The sequence below is a fragment of the Erithacus rubecula genome (assembly GCF_903797595.1).
Source record: "Erithacus rubecula genome assembly, chromosome: 9".
NCBI classification, from domain to species: Eukaryota; Metazoa; Chordata; class Aves; order Passeriformes; family Muscicapidae; genus Erithacus; species Erithacus rubecula.
This window is the reverse complement of record NC_136660.1, coordinates 6,619,092-6,641,264: the sequence shown is the minus strand read 5'-3', so window position 1 is coordinate 6,641,264 and position 22,173 is coordinate 6,619,092. Positions and strand designations below refer to the sequence as shown.

General features: G+C 41.1%; 1 protein-coding gene across 5 annotated transcripts in view; it reads right to left on the bottom strand.

Moving 5' to 3' along the window:
• ANK3 (ankyrin 3) overlaps positions 1-22,173 on the bottom strand; it is a 348,817-nt gene that overhangs the window by 56,048 nt on the left and 270,596 nt on the right. For 3 of the 5 annotated variants that reach the window (XM_079313269.1, XM_079313272.1, XM_079313271.1), the window contains exons 22-26: positions 21,944-22,016; positions 21,691-21,753; positions 14,550-14,673; positions 11,477-11,579; positions 6,187-6,293 (exon numbers count right to left, since the gene is read on the bottom strand). In XM_079313269.1, the coding sequence (XP_079169395.1) occupies positions 6,187-6,293; positions 11,477-11,579; positions 14,550-14,673; positions 21,691-21,753; positions 21,944-22,016 (470 nt within the window). Of the gene's footprint in view, positions 1-6,186; positions 6,294-11,476; positions 11,580-14,549; positions 14,674-16,084; positions 16,583-21,690; positions 21,754-21,943; positions 22,017-22,173 lie in introns of those variants that run through there. The other 2 variants (XM_079313268.1, XM_079313270.1) reach the window with 2 other exon arrangements.

Sequence of the window (22,173 nt, the reverse complement as noted above, 5' to 3'; positions counted from 1 at the left end):
AAAAAAAAAAAAGATATTAAAGAAAAATTGCACTTGTGTCATTCTAATGCATAATTTTCCATTTTTTAATAAGGGAGTAAGAAATTATAATTGTAAATTATCAGTGGTGTATTTTTTAATAAAATGCTTTCTATTTACAAGGGAATAATTAAAATTAACAATTAATATTACAATATCTTGAGGCAGAAGATGCAATAACAGGCTGGTATCAAGAGGGACACAAGTCACAAGCTCAGCCTTGAAGCCAGTACAGATTTTTGTTTGCTCCTTCTGTATGATAGACACTGACATAGCTGACACATCTGTCATGTGGCTTCACTATTTTCAAGGCTGTTGCCAAATCTTCCAGCTTTTAAGAACTAAACCTTCACATGACTAACAGGTGAATCCATTCAATTTCCTGGTTCCTGACAGTAAAGTGAACTAGGGGTATCAGCCAATAATCCAGGGGATTGGGATGGTTCTTGAAAAAAAAAACCCTAGGTGCTCTGAAGTGTGACTGGGAATTTGTGCAACACAGTTCCTTTTGAGATCAGCAGGATATCAACAGCAGCAGCTGACAGGCACTGGCCAGGGCTGCAAGTAAACTGTATTCAGAAGTCTGACCAGCATGGGTGGGAAAAATCTGCACTAAAGCAGCAGAAAAATCAACATTTGGTATTTAGTAGTCTGCAGGAGAGAAGTGAGTAGGGACATAAGCTATAAACATAGGAAGTGCAACAGAAATGTTATCCAGCAGAATTCCAGATCAAGAAGTTGCTACATTGCCTTTCTTCAAATTAAAATCCATCAGTAAAGATGGGGAGGTAAAACTGCTCTCTGAGATGACCTTGGCCCAAATTTATAATTTCTCATGCGCCAGACACTTTACAATACTGAGGCATGATATTTCACAGTAGTTTTCATACAGAAAAACTGTATCCACATTCGTGTTTCTCTCCTAGCTAAATGCACTGTACACTCCAATAAATCCAAACGTTGCCACTAGGGTATCCCAGCTCCTCACAAGAGGAATTGGTTCAGCAAGACAGGATCTTGGCTAAACAAACACTTTCCATAATTATTAGACCTGTGTCAAAATCAGTATGCTCAAACTTTAAATTATATGTTCCATAAGTGATTATAATCTTAGTATTTATGGATGCTTAGCTGCCCTTTTAAAAATGTGCATGGTTGCTGTCTGCAGAGGAGTTGGGGCCATTTCAGACTGGAAGTTTGTGGGGTGGAGGGATGCCTGGCTGGAGCACCCCCAGGGCTGAAGTTCCAGCAGCTCCAGGGAGGCACAGCTGGCCAGTGCACCATGGAGGAGCCTTCTGGGGAGCTTGACAAGGATAGGCTTGGTCTGATGGCCCAGCACAAAGCAATGTTCTGGAGAGCTGCCTATCATGTAGATGGTTACTGGTTTGTCAAGCCACCTCAGGATTCATAATGAAAAGGAGGCTCTCATCTTGGGAAAAAATGCCCAAACTTACACTCAAAGCTGTCTTCTGTACCCAAACTATTTAAATGTACCCATACTATTAATAGTCTGTAAGAGTGAATTGCCAAAAATCTCTAAGCATCTAAATCTACTGTCTTAAATGCATAATTAAAAATATATATATATATCAGTAAAAGTTAAAACTAAGTACCTACAAAAATCAGTCCCTGAGTTAGTCAGGATGTTTAGGTTGTAGATTTTAAGGTCAGTTCAGCCTTGGCAACCAGGAGCTTGGCACTGCTACTGCACACTGCTCCCAGCAAGGGTAAATAACACTGGAATGAGCCTGTGCCCCAAAGCAGGAGCCAGCCCCTTCCAGCCTTGGTGTCTGCACCACACTGCAGCCTCCAGTGCAGACAAAGCCTGCAGCAGACCAGCCTTTGTGCATATTATCATTGTCAGCAGCTTACTAATGAATTATTTCCTTGTTTATTTCCGATTAGTAACTTACCGTTTAAAACAATAAAAACAATTCCAAGCAGTATTTCATGCACTTTCTATCTAAAAACATTAGTAGCTGATGCTTACCTAAATTAATGTTGCACTAATAATGGAAACTACACTAAAACACAACGCTAAAGGCTAATGAGCATTTCTACTGGAATACATGGAAGGGATGAGGATGTGGTTGGATGCACTACAAACATCTACACACACTCTGTGGGAAAAAAAGTTTAGGAAAACAAAATAAAATGAGGATTCACAGAAAGCACAGAGTTATCACCTTGAATCATACTGAGGGAGTGGAGAGGAATAGCTGCAAAATAATTTAGAAAGCAAATGGGAAAATTAATGTAAGATAATTAGAGGCAAGCAACAGAAAATATCAATAATAAGTGCAAAGAAAAAGTAACAATCAGAAAAATAATAAAAGCAACATGTTTGAATGCCAGCTTTAGAAATTATTTGGCTTTTGCTTCACAAAATATGCTACACGTGGAAAAAATCTGAAAGGGAGGGTTCATTTAATTAGTCAGCACAACTCTAAGTTCTCTGGAAACTGCAGAAGTACAAGGAGAAAATTTGCTGCTTACTTAGTCAGCAGAAAATTTATTACAACACAACTTCTTCATTGAATTCCAAAAACGTGCTCCTGTGTGCCTTGGAAAACCAGTTCTTGCACTTTCCTAAAGTAGTTTATTTTCCAAAGCATTATGTATAGACATATGTGTGGCAGGATGCTTGAAAGGAGTATCAATCCATGTCATTCATTACACTGTTGTCAAAAATGAATTCTGTGTGTACAGCAGGTTGAAGTAAACTACATATTGTTAATATAATTTAAACTACATATAGATAATATAATTTAAAATACAGTAAACTATAATGATCTGATTTATCCCACTTTGCAAGACTGGATACAGTATTTCTGAGTTTTCAATACTGGAAGGCAGTGTGGCACATTCATTTCTTCTTTTCAGCTAAGAAAATTAAGGAGTTAAAGACAACACTAAGAGAGAACACCAACATTTTACTCTGGGAAAGCTGCAGGACTAAGCTCACATCTGACAGCTGAAGGTCATTTTGGTGAGGGTCTCTACCCTTCCAGAGGCCTCAAGATTCATGATGCATTTCAATGTACTGCTTACAATGGACCCTGTTCAAAATATATGCTGGCAAAACAACTTATCTGAACTCAAGAAGAAAAACATAAAACATTCTCTTGGCTTGAAAAAAGGAAAAACCAGAAGAGTTGAAATCCCTGCCAACAACTTCTACTTTCTTCTCCTTTCACTGATACTGATTGCTGGATCTCCACACCCTGTTCCCAAAATTCCCCCTCTGCCTGGGTTAACAAATAAGAACAAATATAGATGCTTTCTTCTAACAAGGGGCAAATGGGGAAAAGAGTGACCCAAGCAGTGGTGCTCCTGACACAGCAGGAGCAGTGGGGTCAGAGCCTGGCCACAGGGCCACCACATCACCAGGGCTGACAGCTCCTGTCCCCTGCCACAGACACAACTGGGGACAAAGATGGGGATGAAGCATCCCAAAGAAGCAGAAAAGGATTTGCTGTTTAGGAAAAGACTGGCAGAAGACACGTGAAAAGTCATGATCCTCTACATATTAGATGTGCTGAGGTACTGGAAGATGAGAAGGGAACATCTGTTGATTGCCTCTAGGTGAATATAACCAGGAAAATCAAATAGGATCATATTATAATATGGGGCCACAACTGAAAAGTAAATAAACAACGAGACTTTTTTTCCCCCTGACAAAATGAACTAAATCCTCAGAGTACCAATGGACTTTCTGTGTCAAATAAGAAATGGAATGGGTCAGAAAAGCCCTACATGTTTGGAGAATATTTTGGTTTATGCCCATTTTGAGAGCTATACCTGTTTGGAGGATATCTGTCCTCCCCCTGCCACACAGCCCCAGTTTGCTCCCCTCTGGGAAGCAGCTTAGACTACCTCTGCATTAGAGAGGGGCCATGTACCAAGGGAGCAGATCTTATATGAAAGCTCCCATATCCACAGAATATGTATTTTGGAGGGTGGAACCACTGGTGAACATTTTGAAGACCTAAGGGCAGACAAGTATTGTCCCAGAGAACTGACAGGATGAAAACATCAGACCTATCTTCTATCAGGATGAAAAGAAACCAGAAAATTTTAGACCAATTAGTCTAACCCAAATTACCAGGAAATATTCAGGAATAAATTATTTAATAATCATTCTATAAAGGTCTAAAGGATTAAGGTAATTAATCAAGATATAACACCTTGTCTACCACCAGTCTCAAAATAAAAACGAACCAAAAATGTAAGTGGCAAGAGCAATTCATGCCAAATGAACTTAAATTCCTTCTTTGATGTGTGAAAGTACTGCCTTGGTACCTCAGCAAGCAATGGAGGCACAGTACAGATAAGGTAAGTGCAGGATCATCTGAGAAGTTACCTCAAAAGAGATACCATCAATGCCTTCCTGTTACACTGGAAGGGAACTTCAAGGGCATGTTTCACTGTGCTGTCCTGGCACAGGTACTAGGCTAAATATCTTCAAGATTTCAAAACAGAAAAAAACATTTGAGAAGTCTTTGGAAAACAGGATCTGAATTAAAAGCTGTCTTGCTAAAAAATTGAAAAAGGGGCTGGAACCAACAAACTGAAATACCGTAGAGACAAATGAAAAGAGAGGGGAGAAACCAAACACTTAAACACAAACACCAGCAAAAATTAACCAGACTTCAGGATTTCAAAAGACAGCCAAGAAATTCTAGCAGATCACAAACATTCACCATTAGAAACTGAAATTACCAAAAGGATAACTCTCATTGTGGGATTGCTTAAGTGTGCTACGTGTCAGATCAAAGAGATGGCGATCCTGGCTTGCAAACAAGCTCCCATCAAAGAGGGGAGAGCTGGGGCAGAGCAGCAGGAATGTGCTGAAATGCAGGAAGAACCACCTAGGAGGGTCTGGGACACTTTAGTCTAAAAGACAGGATTACATGTCTTCTGACATAGAAAACAATTGTTAAGAGACCAGAAGATATTGTTCTCCACGTCCACCATGGACATCCACTATGGGTAAGAAACAGGCTTAGTCTGCAGCAATGAAATGTTAAACTGATTATTAGGGGAAGAAATAATAAAAGATAGTGGATTCCTGAGGCAGGGAGCCTATAGAATCTCTTATTTTTAGTGATTATTAGGACATTAAAGGTATTTCAGGAATGGCTTGGCTACATTTTAAACTAAGCAAAGAAAAAGGTTGGGCAGCCAGCTCTCTCAGGTCCTTTGCCAATGCACCATTCCATCATAACCAACAGTCTTCGGCTCTTCATACTGCAATTCTTGACATTTTAATGCTAGCACTGACCATTTTTTGGTCAGTGTTTTATCTAAAAATTCACTGTTGTATAGATCTGTTCAGCAGGTGCAGATGTGTGTGTATTGTGGGACTGTAGCTTTAGATTTGTGGGGCTGGCTGTATGGGAAATGAAATATTTTAATATGTGCCACACTCATTTTATGATAAGAATGCAATTAGTCACGAAGTGGGGAAGCCAATTAAAAAGGATATGACATTTTATGTCCTGATCTCAAAAACTAAACAACAAATATTTACACTAGACAAATAATATGCAGAGATTACTTACACATTCATTTGCAAATTTTTACAATATGCATTCAGACATCACTACTACTGCATTTAAATCAAGTGTGTGTGGCACTGTTCAAAAGCACCTAAATTACAGTGATGACTCATAAGTAAACAAATAGCACCACTAAAATCAAACTACAGATATTGGAGACTAGGCAGGAGCTACAAGTATAAATAAAATAAGAGACCAAATTGAAACCCTCCATTTTTCCTCTATGAAAGAACAGAAAGCAAAACATTCCATCTCTGATTTCGTATTCCAAATAATTTAACACAATGCAAACAAAATCATTTATGACACTTAAAGCAAAGCATAAGCAACAGAAAAAGCAAAACAGGACCCTTAAAGAGAAGCCTGTGGGATTACTGTGTTTAGGCATTCAGAAAGTTAAGTGTAGAAGCAAGTTTTTGGTTTGATATGCAAGAATTTAGACCGACTCCTGTTATTAAGCACTCTCCTTGAAGTCAGTGTGAATTTTGCCACTGGCTTCAAGTGGAGCAGGAACAGACATGTTATCTGCCATTACAGCAGGCTGTATTCTGCAGCTAACAATACAGTTCCACATCTAAAGATAAAGGAAAACTGTTAAATGACCTACCCAGAATGGATGGGACTCGAAACAAGGTTAACATTGTCCAAGGTGTCTGCAGCCCAGCTATAGTGCCTGAGAGAATCAGAATCAAACTCCCTTTGAAACGTCAGGTGCTTAAAAATAAAACAGATAAATTGAAATTTAAAATTAACATTACAAACACTTGTCTTAAATACATGTTTGTTAACATAATTATATTAAATTTAGATCTGATCCTTTCCACTTAACAGTGATGATACCTCCAGGGTTAAATTATTGGAAATCCTGTAACAGAAACATGAAATACACACACCAACTCTTATCTCTTCAAACACTTTTTTTGCCCACTGTTTGCACTTCCTTCAGTTTCAAAAATATCTCTCCCCAGTCTTTACTTACTTTTATGCACCAGGTTAAAAAAATTTGAAAAATAAATTACCATTTGTACTGCAGTCACACACGACATAGACAGGCAGCATAACACTACCCCTCAGAGGGTGCCATTGGATAGATCCTTATTCAAGCAGAACCTGTGAATAACTTCTCTGGGAGTTTCACTGAGGCTGTGAATGCAGGAGGGGCTTGGTTTGTCTTTATACACAAGCAACATGGGCACTGTTTTGTGGAGTGCCACTGCCCCTACTCATCTGGACAGAAATAGCTTTAACCCTGTGAGGCTATAATTAACTCCCCCCTCGGACAGATACTGAGGTGTGACTTGTTTCTCCTGCTGCCCACACACATGGACATTCATGCATCCTGTGCCTCACAAGATCCCTTACACTATAAATCCTCTCATTGGACAGCAAAGCTATTCCAGCAAAATACTTGTTTTCCTTTGTTTCCCTTGTCTTAGGAAATTAAACCAACTAAACTTCGAATACTGTTTTCCCCTATTTCCAGGGTGATATGAAAGCTTCTCCCCAGTTTAAGAAGCACCATCATAAGTTACACCAATACAAGTAAATCAAGAAGCAACACACACAATCTTCATCCAAGATGGTGTTAAAAATGTCAATGTTTCCTGTAAGTAGGTTGTTTGCTGCTTAGAGGCAAATGCTGCTAGAAAGAGCAGCCTTTTTGGACTGAAACCTCATGGGCTGTTTTCAGATCAAATTCAATGGGTTCAAGTCAAACCAGAGCCAAGCACACACTTCTAAAATCTTATTATTTCCACCTGGGTTTTTTTATATACTGACACATACTGATTGTGCAAATTAATTATTTTGAATAGAAATATCAGCATTAGAAGTAAATCTGTAAAATTCAGTCATAAACACACAAAAATACTTCTCTTGAGAAGCTTTCTCAAGATAAGCAGGCAGATAGTTGTTGTGCTGCTGGCTGGAACGTGCAATACTTCCATCTCTCTGTGGTTTCCAAAAAAACCAGCACATTTCTTTCATTGGAAATGAGGATCCCAGGTTTCCTTCCAAAAACTATGGACACTGTAATTTATTGCCCATTGACAGAAATCCCTGCAGAGTGCAGCTTTGCTCCATCACTCCTGGCTCGATGCCTCCTCCCTTCCCTAGCTCAACACTTCTATTAGGGATATTTTATTAAACTTTGTGCTGTAAGAGATGTACTTGAGGCCTGATGGTTCAAGCATAGACAACAATAGAGGGCAAATCTGCATATGATAAACAGCAAAATACACCATCAGACATAAAAGATAAAATGAATGCTGTCAAAACAATTACACTTAAGAAACCAAAGTGGACTTAGCTAGCACCATTTGAAATATGTGTTGTAATTTAGTTTAATGAAGACAGTTTTCTTAGTCTTTTCAATAAGATACTAGGGATTCAGACAGGTTGTCTCAGGCATTGCAAAAATTTAGATAAACAAAAATAAATTCATTATTTTGCTCGGTGATAAACTTTATCATCAAAAATAGGACAAAGCAAAGAAACGTAAGAAATGGGCCCAAAGGAACGATACAATTTGGTGTTTGTCCTTGGCAGGACTGCTAAGCTGCAGTGTCACTGCACTGAGGCCCAGGCATGCACCAGGACACACATCAACAAATAAATGTGGGGTCAGGTTTCCTGCAACACATGAAAAATGCTTATGTTCCCTTAGCAGTGGGATATAGAAAGCTAAACACAGAGCCATATAAATTCCAATGAAATGCCATCACTCCCAAAGGATCTGTGCTAGACAGAGGTGCTCCCACACCCATGGATGTGCCCTAGGTTTGCCTACACACATAGGTGGGGTTCCTCAGTCCAGCTCCTTGTCCTGAGACATGGTCTGTACACCAGGTCACTGGGTTTTTTAGAAGCATTCCTTTCTGACCAAGTGCAAACAAAAAATTCTGGACATGTTTAAAGCAAGCACAAGCCCAAATTCTGCAGCTAATAATTTTGGTGGAGAAACAGAGTAGCAAAAGCTGATAGCTGGACACAGCACACATCTGAGAATCTCATTTTTCAGGCTGAGGTGCTGAATTTTCTATGAAGGCAAAAAAAAAACCCCAAAAAGCCCCCCCAAAAACCAACCTGTGTAAATTGCAATATAAGCAGTCCAGAAGACTGTACATTGTCAGTGCCATCAAATCATAGGATCCATTCTGTGTTTGGTCAGATCCCAGCATCCCCTCCCCAGACTGAGGGAGATTAAATATGCATTGCTAAAGGGTGTGGCAGCCTCAAATGCAAATGTGTGTATAAAAATATCGAGGGTTCTGCTGGCAAAGATCCTGCTGGTTGCATAACTGAATATCCAGGCTGTGTAATATCAGAGTTCAGCAAACAGAAAAAATTATGCCTCCTCCCAGATGAATTTATCCAGACTGAAGTGATTCAGCAAGCTACTATTTAATGGACAGCCCAAGTCATCCTGCCTTTGGCTGATTCAATTCAGAGGTTGATGTAAACTATTCCATGGAGAAGTCATTTGGATTTAGTCTGAGTTGCTGCATCCAAGGTAACACGCCAGGACACAGAAATCTTAACTTTGCTCCAGCCAGGTTATGAGGCACAGCGTGGCCTGGATTCAGATTTCCCTGTGAACAGGGTCAGCCATAAACCACCAAATATAAACAATGAAGAATACAGTGACTTCCAAAGAATTTTTAGAAACTCTTCTCTAACACTCCATGTGTTATGCTGGCAGTTGAGGTTTGATAAGGAATGGTTTCAAATCTTCCTCATTTGACTCTTTCCAGACTCCCAAGTCTACCAGGAATCCTGAGGAGAGGCAGCTATGGGATCTTCTGTCTTAACCAGACCAAGAGGTTGGCAAATGCTCCTTACTCTTTTAACATACTGATGTGATAGAATTAATTCCCAATAATTGACTTTGCTGCTGCCATGAACTCCAGACAGGTCTAAGCTGTACAAAATGAGAGAAAATGGCATATACAGACATCACTCTCTTTCAAATCAGTGTGATTCCCAAAATAGCCTTAAGTCCTTTCAGTTCCCAGATAGACTTTTGGAATATCAAATCACAAAGATCTTTATTCCCGTGAATCTTGTTGGTGGAACAAAAACTGGTGCTTCCCCCCATCCTTTCTACTGCCATAGTAGAGATTATCTAGGAGCCCATTAATGTACAGAGGGATGAGAAAGAGGGGCAGGGATATTCTCCATCTCCCAAATGCACTTCTGCTTCAGCCAAAAGCTAGGGCTGGGCTAGGAAGAAAGCCACAGAAATCCCAGAGGATGGATATATTTTTGTCAGGACATGGAGGTTTGGAGAAGCCATGGCAGAAAGTTTTAGCTGGTCTCCCTTTCTCATGAAGATAGTTCATTGCTTTCATGTCTGTTTTGCACAGAATCATGGTTTTACTAACCTCTCAAGACAGCACTGACATTTTTTCCCACTACCACATTCTTTTAGAGTTGTTAAGCATAGACCTGGTCTTAAGTCTTGTTATGTGATAAGATGATAAGATGCACCCTAGCTGCTAAATTCATGCCATCTACTTCAATGGGAATCACAAACATAGCTAGAATCATAAAACAACACAATATATTCTCAGGCTGAAAAGTCTTCCTCTCCTCTGAAATTTCCATCGTGTCAAGAATGCTTTATGAAGTCTTAGTATAAAAAAGCATCAAAACAGCTTTAGGTGCTCAGCCCTGACATAGAATTTCTTGTTCCCCAGTGCCAGTAGTTGCAGATTTTGTTTTATGACTTCAAATCAAACAAAACCACAAAATCACTGCTATGCAAGCTTTGGAAACTCTCCTTAGGTGGCTGTTGCAAATTAAAGTTATTGGAGGTTTATAGTATTTCACTTAAAAGCAACAATCTAATAATAAACATTCTGTTGCAAAACAGAATCCGATTTCCACCATTCTCATAATGCTACCAGAACCGTGTGTAAAAGCTGTAGTAAAACTGGATAGCTTACACCACACCAGAATTTACAGACTAATTCAATCAACATTTAAAATGTACAAGTCCTGCTCTGTGGACCCTTTTCCTCATGAAACTATCCTCTGAGATCAATAACCCCCAACGCAGGAATGCTCCGTGAAAACAGCAGCAGAAAATCTGTTTCATTACAATCCACCTTATGCGCTTTCAGAACATAAACAACAGTTACACTCCACAGTCCTTTCCAAGTAAGGATTTTTATGTGAATTTTTAACCAGCTTCCTAGCATATCTTTGACTTCTGTGTATCAAGAAACTCTTGAGTAATTCAGTTTGATTTGGAAATCTGAAGCAAGTCTACCAAGGAAAATGCTGAGGAGCTCACAAACAAAGCATACAGTACTCAATCATGCCCAGCTTTTGGAAAGACTTTCCCACGCTCTCATCAGGTCAAAAGATGCTGCTTTTGTTGAATTAGTCATTGCACAAGTGTTTGGAAGATATATAAACTGAAGAATCTACAATAGCTTCATCTTTATAAGGTCAAATTCTTCCCAAGAGTGAAAAAACAAGGACAGCTGTTGGAGTCCCCTCCATGTGGACAGAACAGGCAAAGTAATTCCCAGTCTATGCAGTACAAAGGTTGCTCAGTGTAAAACTCCCAGCTTATCAAAACACTCCAAAGACACACGTAACAGGAGGCTCACAGGAGCACCCAGTGACCTCAGCTGATAACCAACCCCACACTCAGAGACCTAACTGGCCCTTAAAGACTCTTTTGCTTTGGGACCCCACCACCTGTCTCTTGCAGGATCAAACCCAGAAAACGGTAACCCCACCATCTCTTGTTCACAGCTCCTTTCTTTGGCCCTTTTCACCAGCTAAGGGAGCATCCATAGCCTCTGGAGGCACAGCTGAGGCCTCCACGCTGCAATGCCCTGCAAATATAAAGCACAACTACTGAATGGCAGAGACACAGCACGTACCTGATCCTTTGCTGGCACCAGCAGCTCTTCAATCATCATGCTGTCCCGGGCATAGGAGCTCCTGTTCAGCGTGTAGGACCTATCCGAACTGAAGGAGCGGAGGCTGTTGTATTTACCATTTATCATAGAAAGTGCAGGTGACAATGAGGTGAACAGAAAATAAAAATAAAAAAATTAATACATGCAACTTCCAGGGATAGCATAAAATGGCAAAATATACATAATCTGTGAAATAAGTAGAAAGAGGAAAATAGAATGAAAAGTAGTTGACTTCAAATTAAATATTCCCTTCCCTACAATATGCATAAGCAAAATCTCAACAGATGCTTACTGCTTTGGCAGTAATGTTGTGGTTTTAGAATAAATCTAGAAAAGTGTATTCAAGTATTTAGATGAACCTTGATAAATATCTCCAAGCCCTAATCCTGAAGGCAACCCACGAGGGCAGGTCCCAGGGGAGCTGTGGGTAGGTCACAATGCCTGCCCACACAGCTCAGGTTGCTGAAGCAGGTTTAACTAAGAGCAAGTTTTATGTGATGTCATTCTCTTTGTGGCTGAACCACTTCTGACATTGTTCCAAATGCCACAGTTATCCCTGTAGCTAGAAAGGAAAGGATAATAAGTTTGAAATGAAAGGATAATAAATTTGCTTAATGACAACTAAGTAGAGATTCCGATGTTTTGGGAATTATTTTGTGCATGTTAAATTGTTTAGAAATAACTATGATCACTCTTAATGTGTTGCAATCTAACCAATATAGGAGTGTTTTACATTTAACCCTGGAAGGTACATTATGGTATGTGCTAAAAACATGCTGCAGGCCTAGACATGCTCGCTACGTGACAAGAAATAAAGTACTAAAAAACGTGAATTAATACAAAGCAACATCCACCAACATATTACACTTTTGAACTAGCAACACTTTTCACACTCAAAACTCTACGCATTTCATGCATTTAGTAGTTGCTAATTGAATTTCTCTAATCCCTTAGCACATGTTCCTTCATGTGCTGGAAGCAGAACTGGGATCATAATTACACACTGTAGGCATATGTTAAGCAGACTTTTACATGATAAAGGGCATAAAGAATTTAAGTTATATTTGTTATAACAGAGGGATATTCTCTAAGGCCAAACCCACCCCCTGCTCCCCAAAATAAAAGCATGTCATTTTCTAATGCTGAAGAAAATGAAGATAAGCAATGGCAGCAGCAGAAAGATGAGAGAGATGTAACACGATGCCATGCTGTCTTACCTGACTTTTGGACTAAAGCAATTTACATTGGAAAAGAAACAGGAGAAATAGAAAGCAAAGAATCAGACAGGAAAAGCAAGATGTTATGGCTGGATGGCTTATATATTTAATGTGTTCTTTTCTTAATGTTACACTCAGAATCATCAGTAAGATGCATCCACAGAATACTTTTTTTTTTTGCTAAATGAAATACTTCACAGAAAAAAACACTGTATTTGTCTCCTCTGAGCATAACATGAGCAACACAAAAAATGAGCTACGCAGCAACAAATAGTAATGGCACTGCTAAAACCAGAAGCATGGGAATATTAGATTTCTCTCAAAGAAAAGATAACATGGGGTTGAACCTCAGATCTCCCTAACAGATCGTGACTGTGGAATCTGCTCTCCCACCTGCACAGGGAGCAGTCTGTGCAAGAAGAGAGCTGTAAGGAGTGAAAGGTGTCAGGTAAATCAGTGCTGGGCTCTGCACACAGAGCATGTTCCCTCTACATTGCCACTGCCCTGCTCCAGCCCTGATCACAGTGACAGGGCTGTGTGATCATCCTGCTCACACTGCATTTGAAAGCAGCATGTCAACTTTGTTAATTCAGTTCACTATGACACGAGATTCTCCCTTCAGATGTAATTTGCAGATTTTCTGGCTAATGGACTATTTAAAGCATTTTGGCATCTCTCATGAATGTATTATCTCATAAACACTTATTAACTTCCCTAAAAATTGTAAATCAAGCACAACATGGCTGGGGACTACTAAAGAGCAAATTTCCACTGCATGTTTGTATTTCTAATGTGACCATAACAAACAAGACTGAAGGGTAGACATCTAAGCTTTACCTTATGGGAGTTGCCATTTGCTGTTAGACAATGAACTCACTTTTTAAAACAGATCTTTAAACTACAGCATAGGAAAAAGCCCTCAGGGATCCAGCTTATGAGGTTTAATTATTAGCTTCAGTACAATTCAACTGTCAGTAACTACACTGCAAATCCACAACTATGGAAGTAATCTCTGCTCACACAGCTTTAACTGTTTTGAGCAACACACACTGAAGGCTTTAGTAACCTTTAAAAGCAAAATCTAAAATGTTGATCTGAAAATACCTGCATTGAAATTAACATTAGTCAGGCAACATATTAATTTTACAACGTTTTATAAGGTTCACAGAAATTTGGCCTGTTTTTTGTAACACATAATCCATTCGGTGTCAAAATAAATCCTGCAACAAATTTAGTGGAAACCTGGCTTTTTGGGGGTTTTTTTTGGGTTTTTTTTTTGGGGGGGGGGATTATTTTCCTGTTTTTATTTTTTGGTGGGGGGGGGAGCAATTTTTTTAATGTTGTCTTCCTTGGTTGGATTACTCACTAGCACATCTAAAGAAACAAAACCACCAAATAGCAAAATGATTTGTCATTCAGTTTTTCTGGTATTTACATTCTTCAGCGAAACGCACCAATTAAGGAGCTCTCTACTGGGAATATCAGTCTGACCAGTAGTAGTCAAAAGGAACCTGGCTTTGCTGACTGCTCTAGACCAGTTTCTAGACCAGCTCCAAACCACCAGCAGAGGCAACTTGGAGATGTTCAGGGCATGAACAGAGACCAGAAAAAGTGAATAGTTAAGTTTTCTGTATCATTGCCATAAGAAGCCAACATGAATAAAGAATGAAATAAAATTGCAATGAGCATATGCTTCAAAGGAAGTACACCCCCTCCACTTCAAAACAGACTCCAGTGCTACGTGGAAGAGCATGGTTGGTTTGTAAAAACTTGTACCTGTGGTGACACATGAACACAAGAAACAGCAAACACAGTACCTGGCGGAGCGGGCTCCCAGGCTGAAGCCCATGTATCCTTCAGCAGGCAGGGAATCATCTCCCAGCTCTTTCAGATCCTGGGGTCCGAGGTATTTGTCTGTATCGCCTGTCATTGCATCCTCACCTGCCAGTACAAAAGCCAGGCTGGAATCAGAGCTACACGTATGGCAGATGTTTGTGTGCTTAGCAAGTCATAACGCCCTTCTCTGCTCGCCAATAAGGAATCAATCCCGTCACCCCCACTTTCCCTAAGGCTCTTTCCACGTTGTATGTTAATTATCCACCCTCGGAATGTGCCAGAGAAAATAATTTTATTGGGGGACAAACGAAAGAAGCAAAATTCCACCGTGACGTAAACCCAATAAAGTTATACGAGGGATGACTTTTGCCCAATCGTTCCGGCAAGCTAAAGAGTTCTTCTGTACTTTGCATCATTGCACTCACTTTTGCTTTCCTTATAGAAAAACAGCCCGAGCTGACAAAGTTGGATCGTTCCGTGTGAGGGAAAAAAACCCCAACAAAACAACAAACCAATCAGCAAAACCAACCCAACCCCTGGCTGTGAGAGACAGCGTGTTTGCCCACCAGTCCTGAAAAGCGCTGCAAGCTTGAATCGGGGTGAGGGAAGGAAGAGGCCCGCCTTCCACACTGGGTATTTCTCAGTACCCTTTGGAAGCCTGACTGTGAGACGGGGTATTTTTTGTATGTTTTTGTTAATGAACCGCTCCCCACCGGCAGGTTTATTCCCGAAGGCAAGCGCTTCCCGAAGCCCGCGGAGCGGGGCCGGGGGCGGTGCAGCCCCATCCCGAACAAAGCCGGGAGCCGGGCACGGCCGGGACACGTGGGACCCGGCCATCCGCACTCAAGGGCACCCTTAGCTGTTTTATCCAAAAAACCCAACAGGAAGGAAAGTTAGATGTTGGGAGAGGCGGGCAGGCGCCACGAAGGGTTAACGGAGCAGCTGCCCAGCGGGGAACATTTGCATGCCATTACATCATGCAAACCTACATTCCTGCATTGACAGAGCAAGTCCAAAATATGCCTTTTGCGGTTGCTGGATTTCCCCCCACCCCCGCCCCGTTCCCTCAACAGCAAGGAGCAGAGAGCGCTCTCCGTAAACTCACGGCTTGCCGATATTCACTCTCCTCCTTTGTTGTGAACGCATTTTAGGTGTGTTAAGTTTAAATTGCACTACAGAGAAGTTTAACAACAGCGCGTTCCCGAAGGTAAGTGATTCCCAAGCCCAGACACACGTTTCCCGCTTTCATTCAAGGACTTTAGACTAGTTTCCATTCACTAAACTCAGGAAACCACAGGCGAGCTCTGGTTTTAAACTAACAATCAAGTCTAAAAATACCCCTTCAGCTACTGCTTTGCAAACGGCAAACAAACAGACCAACTTTCTCCTCCAGCCCAGCAACAGCCAGTATTTTAAGCAGCAGTTAAAAAGCTAAAACTTTCACAATACACCAGAAAGCATTCAAAAACCCGAAACAGAAACATCATACATCAAGTGAAACTTTAAAAAGTCTTACTGTTTTGGAAAGCCATTTTCACCAGCCTGGTCTATAAGATTTTTTTTTCCCCTGGTGTTTCCAAGAATTCCTATTAGTCCTATTAGTCCTTAAGCAGTGATTTAGACTTAATCTCCAAACCAGCACAAGCAAACTAATCCCTGTGGGTCATATTCGCTTTCCACACAACAACTGAGATCTTCTTAACATCTTGATCTCTTCGCGTGTATTTTAGGACATGTGCATCTTTGTCCTCTCAACTCAGATTAAAGTTCTTTGTAAATATGAAACAAAACGAAAAATAGTAAGTTAAAAAAAAAAAAAAAGTAAAAATCCCTTTTTAATCACTCTGCAGACATCCTTTTAAAGCTTCTGCTGATTGGATTACAGCCTCCCTTGGCAAGCCTCTTGAATGGTGACATAAATGCAGGCACTCCAGTTATTTGTATGTAAATAGGGGTGCTGCGAGGGTGTAGTTTTTCTGTAACTCGATGCCGGGGCTGAGCAGGGAACGCGGGGAAGGCGCTGCCTCCGCCCCCGCCCGGCCGGGACCGGGGCCGGTGCCTCCCCCGCGCCCCCTCCCGCCGCCCCGGGCTGGGGGAGCCCGGCCCCGGCACAGCCCGGCCCCCTGCCCGCCCTCGGTCCGGCACCGAAACCCGGGAGCCGAGCAAGCGGCCCGGGGGAGGGCGAGAGATGGGCGACTTTCAGCAAGCACCAGCTGGGCCGCGAAATTTGGAAACTTTTGCCCTTACAATACCTGAAGAAAAGCGTTACGCCCCTGTGAAGAGCAGAGGAGGCATTTTCTTTAAGAGCATCGTTTGTCAAAGGCAAGGAGAATGATAAAAAAGCCCCCATTCAGCCGAGCTGTAAAAACGCGCTAGATGTTATCCTGCTCTGCAGCTAATCCAGCTGGGCCAGGATTACTCTGATGAAATGCTCTCATCAAGGAAAAAGCTGCATCTAGGAGTGGTAATTTCAAAGAATTCCAGACATTGTTTTGTGATCGTGGGAGGCTGGAGCACGTTTTAGCAATCCCACTCTGTTTAATTAGGTGCTGCAGCCTAATCCTCTGCGCTTCAGGTAACAGTGAGCACAGTGTTTGCTCACGGCACACGGAATTTCTGCAGAGAGAGGGTCTCTCAGAACAGTGAAGACAAAACTCATCTCTGAACAAAAACAATAAATAAATGCCCAACAATGAGGGACCAATGAATAAACACCAAACGATACTGCACTGCTTTGCTGCCTAATAGGCTACATGTCGAAGAAAGGTGATGTCCCTGCTAACCGTGGGTAAACACAGCTATCACAAGTAGAGGAAACAGCTCAAAGTCCAGGGAAAAACAGCGGCAGTAAGTCAAAGCAAGGGTCCATCAGTTCTAGTGCACCCTGTCTCCAACAGCAGCTGCATTACACAAGAGAGTATGGGAACATGGACCAGCAGAAGTACTCCAGGACACTTTTTTGGTTGGCACTGACTTTAACACATATTTTCTAAACCTGAAAGAGGTTTGTATAGTCATGAACAGTTTTTTTTTTTTTTCCTTTTAATTTCTTTTCAGTTGCACTTTGAATTCATGTAAATTTTTTATGCTCCCCACACCAAGGACCTGTACAAGGAGTCATAAAAGTGAACCACCTCCTGCAGGAGGAGCAGCCCTTTCAAGCTGGATCTGCCTCTTGCTGGTTTCACTGATGCCCCCTATTTTTAGACTCGTGGAGAGCAGCAGGCATTGCTGCTCACTCTGACACCCATTACATGTTCTAGCATATCCCTCATGCAATTTGTTTGGTTTTGTTTTCTGGGATAGAAGGTTCTACTGTTTTTACTCTTTTCTCCCCAAGAATCTTTTTCTTACCTCTTACCACCTTTCTCATGCCAAGTTTTCCCTGTTTTTCTGGTTCTCCAGCATGTCTCATACAGCTGGGAATTGCAGGAGCACTGGGTAGGTGTTCGTTTTAGAGGCCAGTAAGAAATACAGGCTCTCTGGCAGCAGGAGAGAAGGCATCATGTGGCTTGGGAAAAGTCCCAGACAAAATTTAATCATAGGCTGGGATCCAGATGAGCATTTGTAATTTGGCTTTGCTAAAGATACCTGAGGATTTTGCCACTCCTTCATCACAGCCTGTCCAGAGCTGTCTTGATGGCAGAAGACAGAGCCACAGGGAAAAGGAGGATGTTTCAAGTTGTAGCCAAGGTTTTGGTTTCACAAAGTATGGAGAAAAGCCAATACCAAACTACTGAAACCATTATGAACATGTGAAATTCCATGAAGCCAAAGAAACTCTGAAAACTGAGCTTAAAAATATAATAAATCAACCCCTCCCTAAATGACCAATAACAGATTTTCGAGCACAGTGATGTTCTGACCTGTCTTAACTGCACTTAAACTGTTGTATCTTAGCACCTACTCAGGGATCAGGCAGTGTGCATTCATGTTCTGTTAGGATGTCTCTCTAATCTTACAGGGATTGATTAGCATGATACTTATTCTTACTGGGGTAGGCATCTCCATTAAATCGGTTTAAAACAGTGTCCTGGTTTACACCCAGAAGTTTGTTATCAACTGTAGGCCAAAAATAAATAAAATTAAAAGCTCAAGAGTAGTTGGTTTTTTTTGATAATAGCTGAACTCTGCACACCAGATTGGGTTTATGGACTGCACTCTTTTTGCCCTTCACTGCTCCCAGTCTGGCTCCTCTTTGTATCAGCTCCCATGGCTTGCTGTCCCTTCCCCTCTGGGACAGCAGCAGCAGCTTTAGGGAGGGCTGTAGTGACAGGGCTCACAGCAGGGTTGTGGCAGGCACAGCAGGGCTCCAGCTCCATGCACCAGCTAAAAGCTCCTGCAGCTGTCCAGAGGGATGCTGAGAGGATGAGCATGTGCTGCAGAGGAGGGGATTCCTTCCAGGCCTCCTGCAGACAGCTGGAGTTGAGCTTCACCACAGCTGAGCCCTGCTCCCCTCAGCCCCATGGCCATGGGCACAGGGCTGGGACCCCCAGCTACACGGGGAACCAGCTCCCAGCAGGAGATGGTGAAAGACCCAGTTCTCCCAGTCTCAGGTTTCACATTTATAAGACTTGCAATCTCTTTAAAAATAAAAGCACTCAGTGTGTGTTAAAATTGCTCTTCTACAAACTCTCTGCTGCATATGAAGGTGAGCCCTCATTTTTTTTTCCCTACAAAATTATACATACATCTTTCAAAAAAATACCATTTCTTTTTTGTGGTGTAGCAATTTCCCAACACTTAACCTCATTAGGCAGATTTGCCAGAATAGTCTAGGAAAAAGAATAAAAAAATCTCTCTTCTCAACTAGTTTGACTCCAAACTAATCTGTCCTCAGCAGGGAAATGAAATTACACAATTCCCATGTAAATACTTATTTAGTGGGCACAGCAAGACATAAAACACAAGGAAATGGTTTCCTGACATTTGTCCCCAAGCTCTGAGTCTCTGCTTTCCAAGTCTTCAATTTCTCTTGTGAGAGAAACCTTGAGGGTTGTGGCTCATTGAGAAGCCATTCAACAAGTCTGTCTCACTGAGTTTTGGCTGATGAGATGAACACGAGCCAAGCAAGAGAGAGCTTGGATTTGTTTGCTAAATTTGTGCCTTTCTCCCACTTGGAAATCAACTCCTTGGCTCTGAGATTTGTCAGAGTGCCTTACCATCTTGAACAGATTTGTTTTGAGTGGTGTAAGCGGATGCATTGTATATAAATCCCACTAACACTGAGGAGTTGTGAGGATGGGTGTCACTGAGTTGTCTTCACAGATATGCAAGTCAGGGAAGAGACACAGACCAGTGGTTATCACCTCAAAGCCTGTAATTCATCATGAGCCTTGCAAAACACCTTGTTATCTGATTTGTGAGCTCCCTTCCAGTGCTGGGTTTGAAGAAGACCCTGTCATCACAGTATCATAGAATGGTTTGGTTGTAAGGGACCTTAAAGATCATCTTGTTCCAACTCATGGGCAGGGACACCTTCCACTAGACCAGGTTGCTCAAAGCCACATCCAGCCTGGCCTTGAACACTATCAGGGATGGAGCATCCACATCTTTGCTGGGAAACCTGTTCCAGTTCCTCACCACTCTCATAGTGAAGACATTCTTTCTAATGTATATTGACTGGATATTTCTGGGCCACAAGTGCACATTGCCAGGTCACGTTGAGCTTCTCTTTCACCAGCAGCCTCAAGTCCTTCTCCTCAGGGCTGTTCACAATCCATTCTCCACCTGGCCTGTATTTATGCTTGGGATTGCCCTGATCTTGATGCAGAACCTTGCACTTGACCTTGATGAACATCCTGAGTCTTACACAGTCCCACCTGTCCAGGTCCCTCTGGACAGATCCCTCCCGGGTGTCAACTACACCACACAGCTGGGTGTCATCAGCAGACCTGCTGAGGGTGCCCTGATCCCACTGTCCACACTGCTAACAAAGATGTGAAATGGCACCAGTTCTAATACCAGCCCCTGAGGAATGACACAAAGCACTGGTCTCCACTTGGACATTGAGTCTTTGAATAAAACTCTGAGTGCCCCATCCAGCCAATTCCTTGGCCACAGAGTTGTCCATCCATCAAATCTCTCTCTCAAGGACACCAGGATGCGGAGCAGGACTGTTTATGTACAAATGAGTCTCTCAGCTCCCCTGGCAACAACACAGGAACAGAATACAGTCTGCAATATGCAAGGAATCAATTGTATTACCTGCATTCCTAATTGTTGGTTTGGCCTTTTTATACTGAGAGACAGTGACTAGAAAAACCCTCCATAGATTTGGCTTTAAAAATGACCCCCTACATTACAATTTACATCTTTAGTTCCAGCACCCAAGCTCCCCAGGTGTTTATCATCTGTCCCTCACTGTGCAGTGGGACACAGCAAGTTCCTGCCCTGTTAGCTCACACTATTATGCATCAGTGTTCCTGTCAGTTGAAACAATGCAGCATTTTGAGCAGGACAATGGCCTAGGAGAGCTGTTTGGAAAACACGTATGTATGGTAAGAACATGATCCATTTGGAACTGCAGCACTGGGACACAATGACAGATGGGAGACAAACCAAAAGCCTCAATGCATGAATTAAACAAGAGCTGCACACAAAGAACTGAAATATCTTTTGCACCTTGCTGCTTGGATGCTATGAAATTTAAAAGTAAATACATCATTAGGGATGAAGAAAGAGAGATTGACAAAAGAAAAACAAGAAAATTTAACACAGTCACTTGTTTTAAAAAATACAATAACTACATTCTTTCTGCCATTGACTTCCACTATCAGCCATTTTTTTCTAAGGTGTTTTGCTATTTTATCCTCTTGTCCAGTATTTAATTTTTCAGTTAAAACAATAAAACAGCTATTCATTTATAGAAGCAGCAGCAAAATGATTATTCTAAGAAAGTCAAGAAAATTTGATCAAAAAATTGTAAGAAATTCAGAAAAAAGATTAGAAGATTATCAGTAATAGCTCAAAGAATTTTTGAAAGCACTCTTAATTGTAAAGCAGAAGTTATTGTTAGTGAGATAATAAGAAAATTATCTGAAAGGATTAGTTTTCAGACAGATGAAATAAAAGGAAGAGGCTTAAGTTAAATATCAGTGCAATACAAAAATGCACAAATACCTTCTTCAACATCTGACAAATATTCAGCATCACTGAGTATTTCAGGGGCATTGGCTTTACGAACTGCATGATTTAAATAAACAAAATAATTAAAAAAAGCACATACTATCAATGTGTCAACAAAATCAATGTACAACAATAACAAATGTGCAATGACCATATACAACTAATAATGTGTGTTAGTCTTGGGATTTTTAAACAGACATTTCTTACAACCACAGAGTGAAAAATTTCTTTAAAAAATTTTTAATACCTTCATCATCAGACATATCAAGAACTTCATTCATGGTTTCGGGTACGTTCATTTTGTGCTTTTCTGTAACAGTCTGTAATAGAAGAAAAGTAATTTTGAAGTGCAGACATAATTTTTTCTTAAAATTCTAGGTATTTTTAAAATTAAATGCAATATAAGATTTCAATCTGCAGTTAGAAAAACACGAGTTAATTTTTTAGCTTCTTATTAATTTTCTATTTTAAAGATGT